The sequence below is a fragment of the Liolophura sinensis genome, chromosome 4 (assembly GCF_032854445.1).
Source record: "Liolophura sinensis isolate JHLJ2023 chromosome 4, CUHK_Ljap_v2, whole genome shotgun sequence".
In the NCBI taxonomy this organism is placed as follows: domain Eukaryota; kingdom Metazoa; phylum Mollusca; class Polyplacophora; order Chitonida; family Chitonidae; genus Liolophura; species Liolophura sinensis.
In genome coordinates this window covers 15,612,468-15,626,878 of record NC_088298.1, presented here as the reverse complement: position 1 = coordinate 15,626,878, position 14,411 = coordinate 15,612,468, and the positions used below count along the sequence as shown (strand labels likewise).

Genomic DNA, 14,411 nt, shown 5'->3' with positions numbered 1-14,411 from the left:
CGGAGAGGAAGCCAGCATGAGCTGGACTTGAAATCACAGTGACCGCGTTGGTGAGAGACTCCTGGGTCATTACGCTGCGCTAGCGCGCTAACCAACTGAGCTCTCAAATTTGACTGCTTGATCTTGACACTCTTTGCAATATATTACACTAATGTTGGCATAAAGATTGGAGGAAACAAAATGTCAATCTTAGGACCTTGGCAGACATATGGTAAATTTTCACATTTAAACCTGATGCAACACCCACAAGCATTTTCGGTGGCTGACCAAATGGGAGCTGCATTCCAAACAAGCAGTTTTACTGGCTCTGCCAGTTTAAGTTGCATTTCACAGCAAGCAATCGCAATGGCTGCACCATCTAGAGCAGTATGTCAACAAACACTCTGATTGGCTGAATCCCTCAGAGCTGCATTCCAAGAAGCAATCCTACTGGTCAGGGGCTTAAGATATTAAGTTATGTGTAACAGATTATTTATGTCTTTCAACAAGACAAATTTTAATGATTTTATTTGCAAACTGAAAACATTATGAACTATCAGTATATACAGAATGTTAATCTTTTACATACGGAATGAGTTGCTATTAGAACAGCATTCTGTACTAAGCTGAACATACTGTGTTACCCAACACTCAACATTCTTTGTAGGCCTTAATTTATTTCTTTATTTGATTGGTGTTTAATGCTGTACTCAAGTATATTTCACTTCTACAACAGCAGCCAGCACTATGACGGGAGGACACTCGAGGGAAACCCACGACCGTCTGAAGGTTGTTGGCAGACATTCCCTCATACAGCCGGAGAGGAAGAAAGCACGAGTTAGACTTGAACTCACAGCCACCACATTTATGAGAGGCTTCTGCTTCACTGCACTGTGCTGGTGTGCTGCAGGACTTAAGAACGTTCACATCTAATTATTGTTTCAGATAGATATCAAAAGAAACTCTAGCCAAACCTTGTAATTCCAGATAAGGTTGGGTTTCGCATGGTCTCTGTTGAAGTGATAATAAAATAAGGGCCAGTTAGCTTCACTCTTTATCCTCTGACGGCGTTTCCGTAATACTATAGGCTTGTCATTGGCAGTCTGTCAACAAAACACAAAAACATTTTCAATCAAAGTGAGCTACTTTTCAATCAATAAAAGACAACTCACCAAGCAGTTATATGATCTTAAGACGTTTAGACATTTCTCAGCTCGGTCTGAAATTTTTTCAATCAAACATGTCTAACAAAACTTACTGCATTTCACCTAAAGTTTAGCATTTTTTTCAACTTTTCAACGTTTTTTTTCAACGTTCCTTTGATTCTAATCAATTCACCTAACACATATTCCCACGTAAGACTTTTTTGGGTAAAGTTTGATCAATTTCTGACCAAAAGACACTTAACAGTTGGCATCAAAAGTGTGATTCTAAGACCTTCATGAGCACCTGAAAGAGCCTTTTTACATACAAATTTCAGTACTTCAATTATCATGGATTTATAACGAACTTTTCAACAAATTTAAAGTGAATTTTATCCAGTGAAAAAGATTCAGTAGTCAGCCATCTTTTCAAGAGCACAACATCTGGGTGTAAAGTTGCTGTAACCGATATGAGATTGTGCCATAGTGTATCAAACATAGCTATAGTTTGCTTTGTAATGTAAGAATTTTTTGTAATAAATTCTAAAATTAAGAACTATTCATATATAGATATACCCTAATTCTTCAACCTTTAAAACCACCTCTGCAACCAATATTTGGAAACATTCTGAGAGAACTATGCGTAGAAAAAAAAAATCCCACAATTTTATGAGCCTTGCGTCTTTACTGACACAAACAAATCATTTTAGCATCATTTTCATAATAACTGTATGCATAAATCCTACTGATTTACATTAAATATTTGTCTATAGTTCCTACAAAAACATGCATGCTAGTGAGATGATGTGCTTATTTCTACAAGTAAGTATACGTACCTGTTTCTTCTCCAGTCCAACTCGAGCTCTCCAGTGTTGGAGGAAGTTATCTATCTTCTTCTCTATCACACGCCACTGTGCATTCATGCGGTTACGGTTTTGATGATCCTGAAATCAAAATAATATCTTTAGAAAACATTTACTTCAGTCACAAATTTCCTTTGATGATTATTATTAAGATTTATTTAATTATTTATTTGATTGGTTTTTACGCCATACTCAAGAATATTTTACTTATAAGACGGCAGCCAGTATTATGGTAGGAGGAAACCGGGCAGAGCCCAGGGGAAACCCACGACCATCCGCAGGTTGCTGCCAGACCTTCCCACGTACAGCCGGAGAAGCTGGAATTGAACTCTGAGTACTATTAAGATGGTGTTGTCGGTTACAGTCTTGGATCTCGTTGCAGTTGACTGGCACATAACCACCAGAAGAGAATCTACCCATCTCTAGGAGACCTGTTTAGATCTACTGTGGAAGGGTTCTGTTTGCTAGCCTGCTTCCCATGCGCCCAAGGGGGGGCCCAGGTATTCCAGAGCCTCTCTGCTCAATTATATAACCATACACACTCAGATCATATTCGGGTGCATAAGTGATAAAAGTTTGATGATAGGCGTTTAAAGAGTTCAAAGATACTTTTTCTACAAGTCTGTCACAGAACAAACTTAATTAACTGACGACAATGACTCTGAAAAAATTGGCCAAAATCACAGAAAAAGCTTTTCCCAATGTCAAAGTGTATGTGTGGTGTAACTTTCTGAAATGTGAGTTCAAGTACTTGATACAATGTGTACAAAGAAAGAGATGAACGGACTAACATTACGACAATTGCACTAAATCAATTCAGGCTAAGTGTATAAAAGCCACACTGTACCCGTGAAATGCGTTTCTTACCTGTGCTAGCTTGACGTTGTCCCGAATGTGCAAGAGATCGTCCTCGGAAGCTGGGACATCGTCAGGCGAGTCCAGGTACAACAAGAGACCATTGGGCTAAACAAAAAAAAACACAAAAAAAAAAGAAAAAGAGAGAGAGATTAAAAAACAGCTGCATGATTCATTTCAATGAGTAGCTTTACTGAAGGATAAATGTTAACAAATTAACTATTCTGTTGGACAAATGGATCAACAGCATCTGATTAAAGCACACAGATATCTATAATGATTACGGCAGTCCTGTGATCATGGCAGGAGGTCGTTTATGAGCTGTAGACACCAAACAGGACACCCGGCCCTTGGTACCTTATGGTGCACTTCAAACAGATCAGATATTAACTGTTATTAGGGCAGTCCTGTGATTATAGCATGAAGTCGTTTATGAGCTGTAGACACCAAACAGAACACCCAGCCCTGGGTACCTTATGGTGCACTTTAAACAGATTAGATATTAACTGTTATTAGGGCAGTCCCATGACCATGGTGGAAAGTGGTTTTCATGCTGCCCTACTACAATACCATGTTGTAGACACCAAACAGGACACCCAACCCTTGGTACCTTATGGTGCACTTTAAGCAGATCAGATATTAACTGTTATTAGGGCAGTCCCGTTACCATGGTGTAAAGTGGTTTTCATGCTGCCCTACTACAATACCATGTTGTAGACACCAAACAGGACACCCAACCCTTGGTACCTTATGGTGCACTTTAAGCAGATCAGATATTAGCTGTTATTAGGGCAGTCCGGTGACCACGGTGTACAGAGATTTACATGTTGCTCTACTTGAATTCCATGTTGTGGACACCAAACAGGACAAGTGAGAAAGTATAAACAATATTGTTGTTGTCTTTGGTCTAAATGGACGGAGCTCTGTCCATCACCATGCAGGCTGCTCTCCCTCCTTTGGGATTTACTATAGAATTAGATATATGACATTCACAACACTTGTGTCTTGGAGAATGCCACACAGGACTGACCGTTTGCCGTAGTCAACAAACACACGGTGTTAAATTTCCATGGATTAAATAATCCAGACCAAAAACACTATGACAGTATTTATTAATATTCAGAACAAGGGGTCATCAGTCAAACATCACCATGACCATGTTGGCAGTAATGTAAGACATGCACAACCTACTTTCATTTTACAGACCATAAGTTTTGTGGTTGTAATTATTTTTTTTCTTTGCCGATCAAAATTCAATTTAGCACGGCATTTATGACGGCTTTTGCCAAATGCCTTGGTTATTTGCAAGGGCTGTAGTCAGGACACGAATACGGATCGATGCACAGACAGACAAAATCACTATAACATAACAGCGTATACAACACGGGCACCTTAGTCATGGAGGAAATCTATGGTCATTTAGGGTATAGTATTCTGGATGCTGTGACACCACACACACAGGGATGACACCACACACACAGGGATGACACCACACACACAGGGATGACACCTCACACACAGGGATGACACCTCACACACAGGGATGACACCACACACACAGGGATGACACCACACACACAGGGATGACACCTCACACACAGGGATGACACCACACACACAGGGATGACACCACACACACAGGGATGACACCACACACAGGGATGACACCACACACACAGGGATGACACCACACACACAGGGATGACAACACACACAGGGATGCCACCACACACACAGGGATGACACCACACACACAGGGATGACACCACACACAGGGATGACACCTCACACACTGGGATGACACCACACACACAGGGATGACACCACACACACAGGGATGCCACCACACACAGGGATGACACCTCACACACTGGGATGACACCACACACACAGGGATGACACCACACACACAGGGATGACACCACACACACAGGGATGACACCACACACACAGGGATGACACCACACACACAGGGATGACACCTCACACACTGGATGACACCACACACACAGGGATGCCACCACACACACAGGGATGACACCACACACACAGGGATGACACCACACACAGAGGGATGACATCACACACACAGGGATGACACCACACACACAGGGATGCCACCACACACAGGGATGACACCTCACACACTGGGATGACACCACACACACAGGGATGACACCACACACACAGGGATGACACCACACACACAGGGATGACACCACACACACAGGGATGACACCTCACACACTGGGATGACACCACACACACAGGGATGACACCACACACACAGGGATGACACCTCACATACAGGGATGAAACCTCACACACGGATGACACCACACACACAGGGATGACACCTCACACACTGGGATGACACCACACACACAGGGATGACACTACACACACAGGGATGACACCTCACACACAGGGATGAAACCTCACACACAGGGATGACACCACACACACTGGGATGACACCACACACAGATGACACCACACACACAGAGATGACACCTCAGACACTGCAATGACACCACACATACAGGGATGACACCACACACACAGGGATGACACCACACACACAGGGATGACACCACACACACTGGGATGACACCACACACACAGGGATGACACCACACACACAGGGATGACACCACACACACAGGGATGACACCACACACACAGGGATGACACCACACACACAGGGATGACACCTCACACACAGGGATGACACCACACACACAGGGATGACACCACACACACAGGGATGACACCACACACACAGGGATGACACCACACACACAGGGATGACACCACACACACAGGGATGACACCACACACACAGGGATGACACCTCACACACAGGGATGACACCACACACACAGGGATGACACCACACACACAGGGATGACACCACACACACAGGGATGACACCACACACACAGGGATGACACCTCACACACAGGGATGACACCACACACACAGGGATGACACCACACACACAGGGATGACACCACACACACAGGGATGACACCACACACACTGGGATGACACCTCACACAGATGACACCACGCACACGGGGATGACACCACACACACTGGGATGACACCTCACACAGAGGACACCACACAAACAGGGATGACACCTCACACATGGGGATGACACCTCACACACTGGGATGACACCACACACTCGGGGATGACACCACACACATGGGGATGACACCTCACACAGATGACACCTGACCCATCTCATAATGGTGTCATTTTTAGCACTCTTAAGCTAATCTTTCTGAAGTTGGGCCTAACTTAAGTCCTTGGTCTGTATTTGCCTGGGTAATCTGATTTTGAGAATAAGTGACATACTCACCATAAGTCTCCTCAGTAAGCCCATGGCCGTCGGGTGACCCGTTACCCACAATCCTACAAGATGGCGACTCAACTGCCTGAAAATAGAATGAAGAGAGATCTTCAAACCGAGTTGTCACCAAACCCAACAGGAAAATGATCTCATAGTAAAGACTGACTGAGTTGTTTGCAAGCAAAACAGAGAAAAGCAGAGCAGATGAAATTGGATATTTCACTTATATGACGATGGCCAGCATTATTGTGGGCGGAAACCGGGCAGAGCCCGGGGGAAACCTTCTCACTTACGACCGGAGAGGAAGCCAGCATAAGCTGGTCTTGAACTCACAGCGACCACATTGGTGAGAGGCTCCAGGGGTATTACGCTGCGCTAGTGCGCTAACCAAATGAGCCACAGAGGCCCACCCCCCCCCCCCCCCCCCCACACCGGATGAAATTTGAATTACACAAATACGAGCAAGGCTATCAATGTGGTACATCTATCTTTCAAAGCAAGTGAGAACAAAGAAATCCATCCAATGATTAATTTGACTGGTGATTTACCGCTCAAAACTAAAAACACTTATACGACAGCAGACAGCTTTATTGTGGGAGAAAACCAGGCAGAGCCTGGGGGAAACCCACAACTATCCACAGGTTCCCAGTTGGCGAATTTGAACTCCCAGTGACTCCCTTAGTGAGGGGCTCCTGGTTTATTGCTCTGCGTTAGCACACTAACCACTACCCCACAAATGTCCATCAACTCAATGAGTCAACTTACTTAACTTTATAGTCTGAAGTTATGGCCAAAATCAGAATATCATCACTACATGAGCCTTTTTTCACATATCTGAATGTTGTGCCCAATGTTAAAAAATTTGGCTCTTTGGAGGGGGAGGAGGGGGAGGAGTCTGGAGGAAGGCAGAATACTGTAAAATCTCACTAGTATCTGAACACTGAATGCTTATGTATCATACCTATCAACTGGTAGGCTCATGGCTATCAGTTGTGACGGCATGACATCATAATAATAAGTCAATCATTTTGTTCAGCTCTATATTTACTGATCTCGAAAAGAAACCAAAAAAAATTTCTTTGTGTTTTTTACACCCGGCATAAGGTTTTTCAGTCACACTTTTCAATCTTGCAATATGGAATTCTTCTTCAATGACTTATCCTTGACATACCTGTTCGTTAGCATCCTGTTGTCTGTGCTCTGGGTGAACATTGCGGTCAGGAGATGTTTGGGCAGTGCCCCCTCCCCCAGGGCCAAGTCCTGCATCTTAGCAGCGATCTCTGCATCACCCTCCTACAACAACAACAGCACCTAATGTACTTAACCTATATAATTTAGTTCATAATTAAATTACTCAACTCGCCTGATTCTGAGATTTGTATTGGTGAAAGAAAAGTGTTTTGTGTACATTTGTGGGGGGTGGGTGGGTGGGGGTTGGGGGTGGGGGAGTCAGCACCGAAACTAATATTTCATTGTCCTTATTTGCCTCGAAAAATGTACCTAAACAAGAGAAGGGGGTGGGGACACCGTGGTAAGAGTGTCAATGCAGTGCAATGACCAAGGCGCCTCTCACCAATGCTGTGAGTTCAAGTCAAACTCTTGCTGGCTTCCTCTCCAGCAGTACCAGGTCCGCCAGCAACCTGCGGATGATCGGGGGTTCCCCCCGTGCTCTGCCCAGTTTCCTCCCAGTTTTCCGCCGTCACATAAGTGAAATATCCTTGAGTACAGTATATCAAACACCGATCAAATCAAATAAATATATCAAGAGACAGAGGTAAATTCAAACACATGGTCTCCCTGTCCGCCACCCCTGCTTGGATAACTCCTTAAAAACAATCTACTCATGTTCACTAAGCTGATAGTGCTGGTGCAGAGCAGATATCTATAACAATCTACATATCAGCCAGTTCTGATTTCTAGATACATAAACAGGAACTGGACTTCCGTTGTTTTTAGGCGAAACAAGCATCTTTACCAGCTCCTCTTTTGACATCTGACTTTTGAACATGGACAATTCATTTATTTATTTATTTGACTGGTGTTAAGCCTTACTCAAGAATATTTCACTTATGCGCCGGCCGCCACCATTATGGTGCGGAAAAACTGGGCAAAGCCCGAGGGAATCACACAGCCATCCGCAGGTTGCTGGCAGACCTTTGGACCACTCACTTAAAAGAAATTACAACACTAGACCAAATGCATCCATCAATAAAGTATCCCAAATAAAGTTTAAGTGTATTCTACATTTCTGTGATGTCTGATAACCGAGATATTGCAGTTCAAAGTGAGCTAAAACATGGAGAACATTGTTCAGCTAATCTGCAGCCATGTCTATATTAATTTTAACTGATCATTTTTGAGTTATATCAAAAACCTGAGAAAGCCGCTGTTTCCAAATGACATCAACAGAATCCTGTTTTGTCTTTCAGCCCTATCAACACCGGTATGAGTGACACGAACATCATGTATCCGGTTTCTGTAGCATGGGGTATCCCGTGGACTCTTAAAGAGTTCCAGGTTAAAAGTTTATTTACCCTCTGTTTCAACCACTTTTCTGAATTAGGTAAGGTTACCACATAATTCCTCAACCTTTTCGCTTAGGAAAGAGCAACTTTCAGTGCACATTTTTAGGTAAATTTTGGAGACAAAACTACACTGGATGGATTGGCCAATTCAAGGCTTCACAAAAAGTGAAATTTTTATCACAAAATACAGAATGATCTACCTTCAGAACGTGCTTGAATATAAACCTTGCACACGTATGATAAGGTTGAAGACACGTCCATGTAGGAAGAGGGCACTGCTGTTTTTACGATTTAACAGTCGAAATAGTTGTTTCCCTTTGTAGAGGGCTGATGAACCCTATTTATGTTAAGAACAAGTTTGCAGGAAATTGTTTTACGAATCAAGGGCAACAAGAATAATTTTATCAGTTGACACAGTATAATGCCTTCAGAGGATACTTGAACAAAAACACCTTGCACGCCTGTGAGAAGGTTGCAGAATTATAGCAAGTCGTTTGTCGTGTTGTCTTTCCACTTTTTGCAGGATGTCTCAGCTATCATGAATTTGCACATGCGCATTTTTTTTGTTCTTCATTTCCTTAAGAGATCTTGTTTACGAGAGTCACTCTTACCTCAATGATTGCCTTCATCACCATGCCTGCCCCCTTCACTATTGCCATGGAGGGATGCTGTAAACAAAAATACCAACAGTTTTACCTATGATAAAGTATTAAATATTAACAAGGTTTATTACCGCATCGAGCGCATCGCTCTACTCTCCTCTCCTCATGCCAAGCTGAGGTCTGTACCCTGCCGTCTACAAATCTGACACAGACGGCTAATTCACACTATCCACAATGACCAATGGCAACAGTGATAACATCGTAAGTCATATCATGTTGTTGTTGTAAAAGTAACGGTGAAAGAAGGAAGACAGTATACAAGCCAAATTTGACCATATCCCTTGACAGACAGCGGGTTTTAGGTATAGGGACTATTTCTGTTATCTGTGTTTTACGCCATACTCAAGAATATTTCACTGATACGATGACGGTCAGTGTTGTGGTGGGTGGAAACCTGGCAGAGCGCAGGGGAAACCCACGACCATCCGCAGGTTGCTGGCAAACCTTCCCACGTACGGCCGGAGAGGAAGGCACTATGAGCTAGACTTGAACTCACAGCGACTGCACTGACGAGAGGCTTCTGGGTCACTACGCTGCACTAGCGCTAACCGACTGAGCCACGGAGGCCCCCCTAATCTATGAGATGAAGTTCTTAATAATCTGCCTATGTCGCAAGTTAAATATGTCACTTGTCAATGGTTTGGAAGACTCTCCTCAAACATCCATTTTTAAAGTCTTCAACAACATGCCTGCTAAATGCTTTGTTTTCTGTATCCACATGTCTGGAAGTTAATCCTTACCTGAAAGAGTTTGAATACTATCCTGCCATTGACAGCCACAAGTTCAAGGAGCGTGTCGAAATGGGAGCCATCTGTTGTTTCACTGTATGGCGCACAGAGAGCAAAGGTGAGAAAATCCAACATGGCGGATATGACTAGAGCCCCTGTACTTTTTACCTGAAAGAAAAAGTTAATATATACATTTATTATCCAATTTCTTCCAACTTCTTAACTCTTTTTCCCGTAATACTGCAACTACCCTTATTCCTTAATCTTTCTGCACATGAAAGAACAACTTCCAGTCCAATTTATGAACATTTTTGATTTGATTTTGACGACACAACTATACTGGTTAGATTGACCAATTTTCAGGGCTTCACAAGAAGTATAATTTCATTGGTCTACACAGAATAATTCCTTCAGAATATGCTTAAATAAACACTTTGCAAACATGCGAAAAAGTTGAATAACAGTCATGCAATTTTCCATGTTCTTTTCCATTCTCCATTTCTTGCAAGTCTTCGTTTCTTTCTTCTCCTCTATAATTACTTTTATACTATCATAACATTCGGAGGTCCCCAGTAAGGTTTAGTACATATTCCATCATAATTTTAGAACAGTTGGTGTAAAACACCATGCCTTAAGGCAACAAATATATCCAGACGCACAGCAAGCACACATGAGCTTTGATAAAAAAAAAAAACATTTACTTATTTTATTTATTTATTTATTTGATTGGTGTTTTATGCCTTACTCAAGAATATTTCACTTATACGACGCCAGCCAGCATTATGGTGGGAGGAAACTGGGCACAGCACGAGAGAAATCCACGACCATCCTCAGGTTGCTGACAGATCTTCCTACGTACGGGTAGAGAGGAAACCAACACGAGTTGGACTTAAACTCGAAGCGGTCGCAATGGTGAGAGGCTCCTGGGTTATTGCACTGTGCGGGCGTGCTAACCCCCTCAGCCACTGAGGCTGCCACTTAGGCAAGAGTAAAACTAGATACACATGGATATTGAAACACGTAGATAGCATTTGAGAACTGAATGTAGTTGATTTCATTTGAATGTCTCACTCGTGACAAATTTAATTGTGATTTTTGTACTTTGTATAGTATTTTGGAGTTTCAATTTGGATTAAATGTTTTTCGAGAAAACTTTTTATCGGACAGTAAGTGTCTTTTTTTTGGATAAAAACTAAAATCCCCACACTGATTTTTCTTTCAAACACCTCACACCAATTCATGCAGGTACAGGCAAACTTTTTGAAGTCTTTACAATGACTGAACTAGAGTCTACACCGATAAAAGTAAGCTGTAATTTGTAATTTTAGTAAAGGTAGAGTGGTGCTCAACATTATACTCCGTTCACACCGTCAAAATTTAATCCGGATCAAAATCGAAGCCAGTTGTAAAAATGTGGGCGTTCACACTACCATGTGGCCTAGCCGGTTTTAAACCAGTTCAGAGATTTGTCCCTTCACACGGCCACATTTAAGCCGGCTTAGTAATTGCAAGGTCATACCTCGTCTATACACAGCTTCACTGACCTGCATCAGTTTAGTAATTGCAATGTCATGCCTCGTCTATACACAGCTTCACTGACCTGCATCAGTTTAGTAATTGCAATGTCATGCCTCGTCTATACACAGCTTCACTGACCTGCATCAGTTTAGTAATTGCAATGTCATGCCTCGTCTATACACAGCTTCACTGACCTGCATCAGTTTAGTAATTGCAATGTCATGCCTCGTCTATACACAGCTTCACTGACCTGCATCAGTTTAGTAATTGCAATGTCATGCCTCGTCTATACACAGCTTCACTGACCTGCATCAGTTTAGTAATTGCAATGTCATGCCTCGTCTATACACAGCTTCACTGACCTGCATCAGTTTAGTAATTGCAATGTCATGCCTCGTCTATACACAGCTTCACTGACCTGTATCTCTTGCCACACCTTCTTGTTTCTTACAGCATCATTCCGTTCTTGCTGTATGACATTATTGCCCCAAATAGCGATTAGTGCCGAAGTTTCTTCAACGCTTCAATTTATCCCTTAACAGTCCATCCTTGAATGGCGAGCTTGTCTACCATGCCATGCCCACATACGCGTTAAAAATGCATATCCAGGGCATTTAATCCAATTACCGTTCACACGGTGCAGATACACCGACTCAAGCCCCGAAACTGCCTTCAAGCCATGTCGCTAGCTGGGGTAAATAACCCGGATTAAATGCCCCCTATTTGCGTTTCCACGGGCAACATCAAACTGGCTCAAAGCCACTTTCGCAAGTTAAACCAGCTAAACTGAACCTGGGTATTAGATTCAAAAATAACTTCCCGTATTTTAAATATGAACTGGTTCAGCGAGCGGACTCACCACATGTTGGTTGAACATTTCCAACAATGTTTCCAGAAACTTCCTCGAGGACAGCAGAGAGTATTTGTTAAGTTGCTCCTGACGAAGATCGTAATCATCGTGCATAGGCTGAAAGAAAAAAACATCATTTATCAAAGTGTCAACATAAAAATCCTTTATTTGAACAGTTACTAGTAACTGAATACAGGTGATTGTTTTTCTTTAATGTATCAAAAAAGGCCAGTTTAGAGAAATCCACCTTTCCATCTCCATCCACCTATCATGAAGATACTGAATTGAATGAAATGCCTAAAGAAGACTACCATGAAAATGACCTTCAAATGTCCTAGATCTGGATAGAGGCCATTTGAATTGAGGAATGGTCTCAAGAGTACGCCATTCGCTAATCACTAGCTTATTTGTGGTACACACTCACTAGCATACCACTGGACTGGTTGGCAAATCCACAGAGCAGTAAATTATTTATTTGTTGAAATTTAACGCCCCAGTTGAAAACTTAAGGAAGGTGTATGGATTTGAGGAAACTTGGAGTGAACGGAGGAAACCAACAACCTCAACCGGGTATATAAATCACCTGACTTAAAGCTGGCCAATGAGGGCTGGATTTAAATATGTGACCCCATTTGTCAAGGGGCGTGACTGTCAGATTTGTAAATTCTGACCACTAGAATAAGCCTTGCCAATAAAACTTCAAATCCATATTTAAAGAAAGACCGATGCCCTTTGACAGCAGCAGCTGAGGCTCTGACTTCCCTAATTTATGCAAATCTGCTCTCGAGCAGATGCACAAATCACAAGAAATGATTTAGGGTACAAAGATACTGATCAAATTTGATCTATAAAGTTAGTTTTTCCTTCATAAATAACTCTTTTTGACCAAATTTTGACCGAATTTGAATCTGCAGCGACCTTGAATGACCTCCATATTCCATATCTGTATTCTTCCCCACCTTGATATGCATGTTCTTAACAAAGTTCTGACATGTTTGATGACCTTTGTCTCAGGTATCTGAAACGACCTTGAAATGACCTTGTGTCCTGTCCTACCTGCATGAGAGCGTTGAGCATGTCCGTAGCTGCGTGGGTCACCCCATCATCCCCTCTTTTCAGTGCCTTCACCACCTTCACTCCAACTTTCTCTCTCATCCTATGAAGGAAATGACATATGAAACAAATTGGATTTGATTCCTTCGATTGCTGTTTAACACCAGCCTTAAAAATATTTCATCATGATAAATGACCTAAAATTCGGCACGCTGCCAACTTGCACTGATTCTAAGAAGGTGTTTATAGATATGTTTGAATGAATACATGAATGCTTGGAGTTTTATGCTGTACTTAACAATTTTTCAGTCAAATGACAATGAGGGCATGATTAAAGGTAAATGTGGGATGATATCTGACTAGAAAAATGTAAGCTTCAACATCAAAATGAGTATTTTATGGCATTTAATTGCCTCTAAAAATACAATATTTCGCGTGAAATTTTACACCTCAGCGATCAGTGTTTTAAAAGTAGGGGAAACAGAAGTACTTGGAGTAAACCGTCGGCCTTTGATAAGTACCTAATGAACTTTTAAACATGTGACCCGCAGACTTTCACCTGCGACGGGACTGGTCAACTTTCCACCCATTAGCTTTTGACATGTAAAAAGCTACTCATGAACATACTCACAGTACAAAGAGAATCAGAACCTACTTTGGCAGCTGTGTGAAAGCCCTGAACCCGGCCTTTGAAGCGACCAGTCGCCTGAGAGCGTGGAATTGAGCCTCGAGAGCCGATGACGATATGACGGCCTGATCACCCTCACGTTCAATCAGATTCGCTAATGTCTGGTTGATTAACTTCTCTTTGTTCTCAGAAAACAAACCCTAAATAATACAATTTAAAAAAAAAAATGTAAACACAAAGTACGACAG

At 42.4% G+C, this 14,411-nt stretch overlaps 1 protein-coding gene across 3 annotated transcripts in view; it reads right to left on the bottom strand.

Annotated features, from left to right (window-relative positions):
- LOC135464591 (dnaJ homolog subfamily C member 13-like) overlaps positions 1–14,411 on the bottom strand; it is a 71,860-nt gene that overhangs the window by 42,565 nt on the left and 14,884 nt on the right. For all 3 annotated transcript variants that reach the window (XM_064742031.1, XM_064742032.1, XM_064742033.1), the window contains exons 14-23: positions 14,191–14,363; positions 13,539–13,638; positions 12,492–12,599; positions 10,127–10,282; positions 9,336–9,392; positions 7,371–7,492; positions 6,209–6,284; positions 2,852–2,947; positions 1,958–2,065; positions 954–1,082 (exon numbers count right to left, since the gene is read on the bottom strand). In XM_064742031.1, the coding sequence (XP_064598101.1) occupies positions 954–1,082; positions 1,958–2,065; positions 2,852–2,947; positions 6,209–6,284; positions 7,371–7,492; positions 9,336–9,392; positions 10,127–10,282; positions 12,492–12,599; positions 13,539–13,638; positions 14,191–14,363 (1,125 nt within the window). The remainder of the gene's footprint in view (positions 1–953; positions 1,083–1,957; positions 2,066–2,851; positions 2,948–6,208; positions 6,285–7,370; positions 7,493–9,335; positions 9,393–10,126; positions 10,283–12,491; positions 12,600–13,538; positions 13,639–14,190; positions 14,364–14,411) is intronic.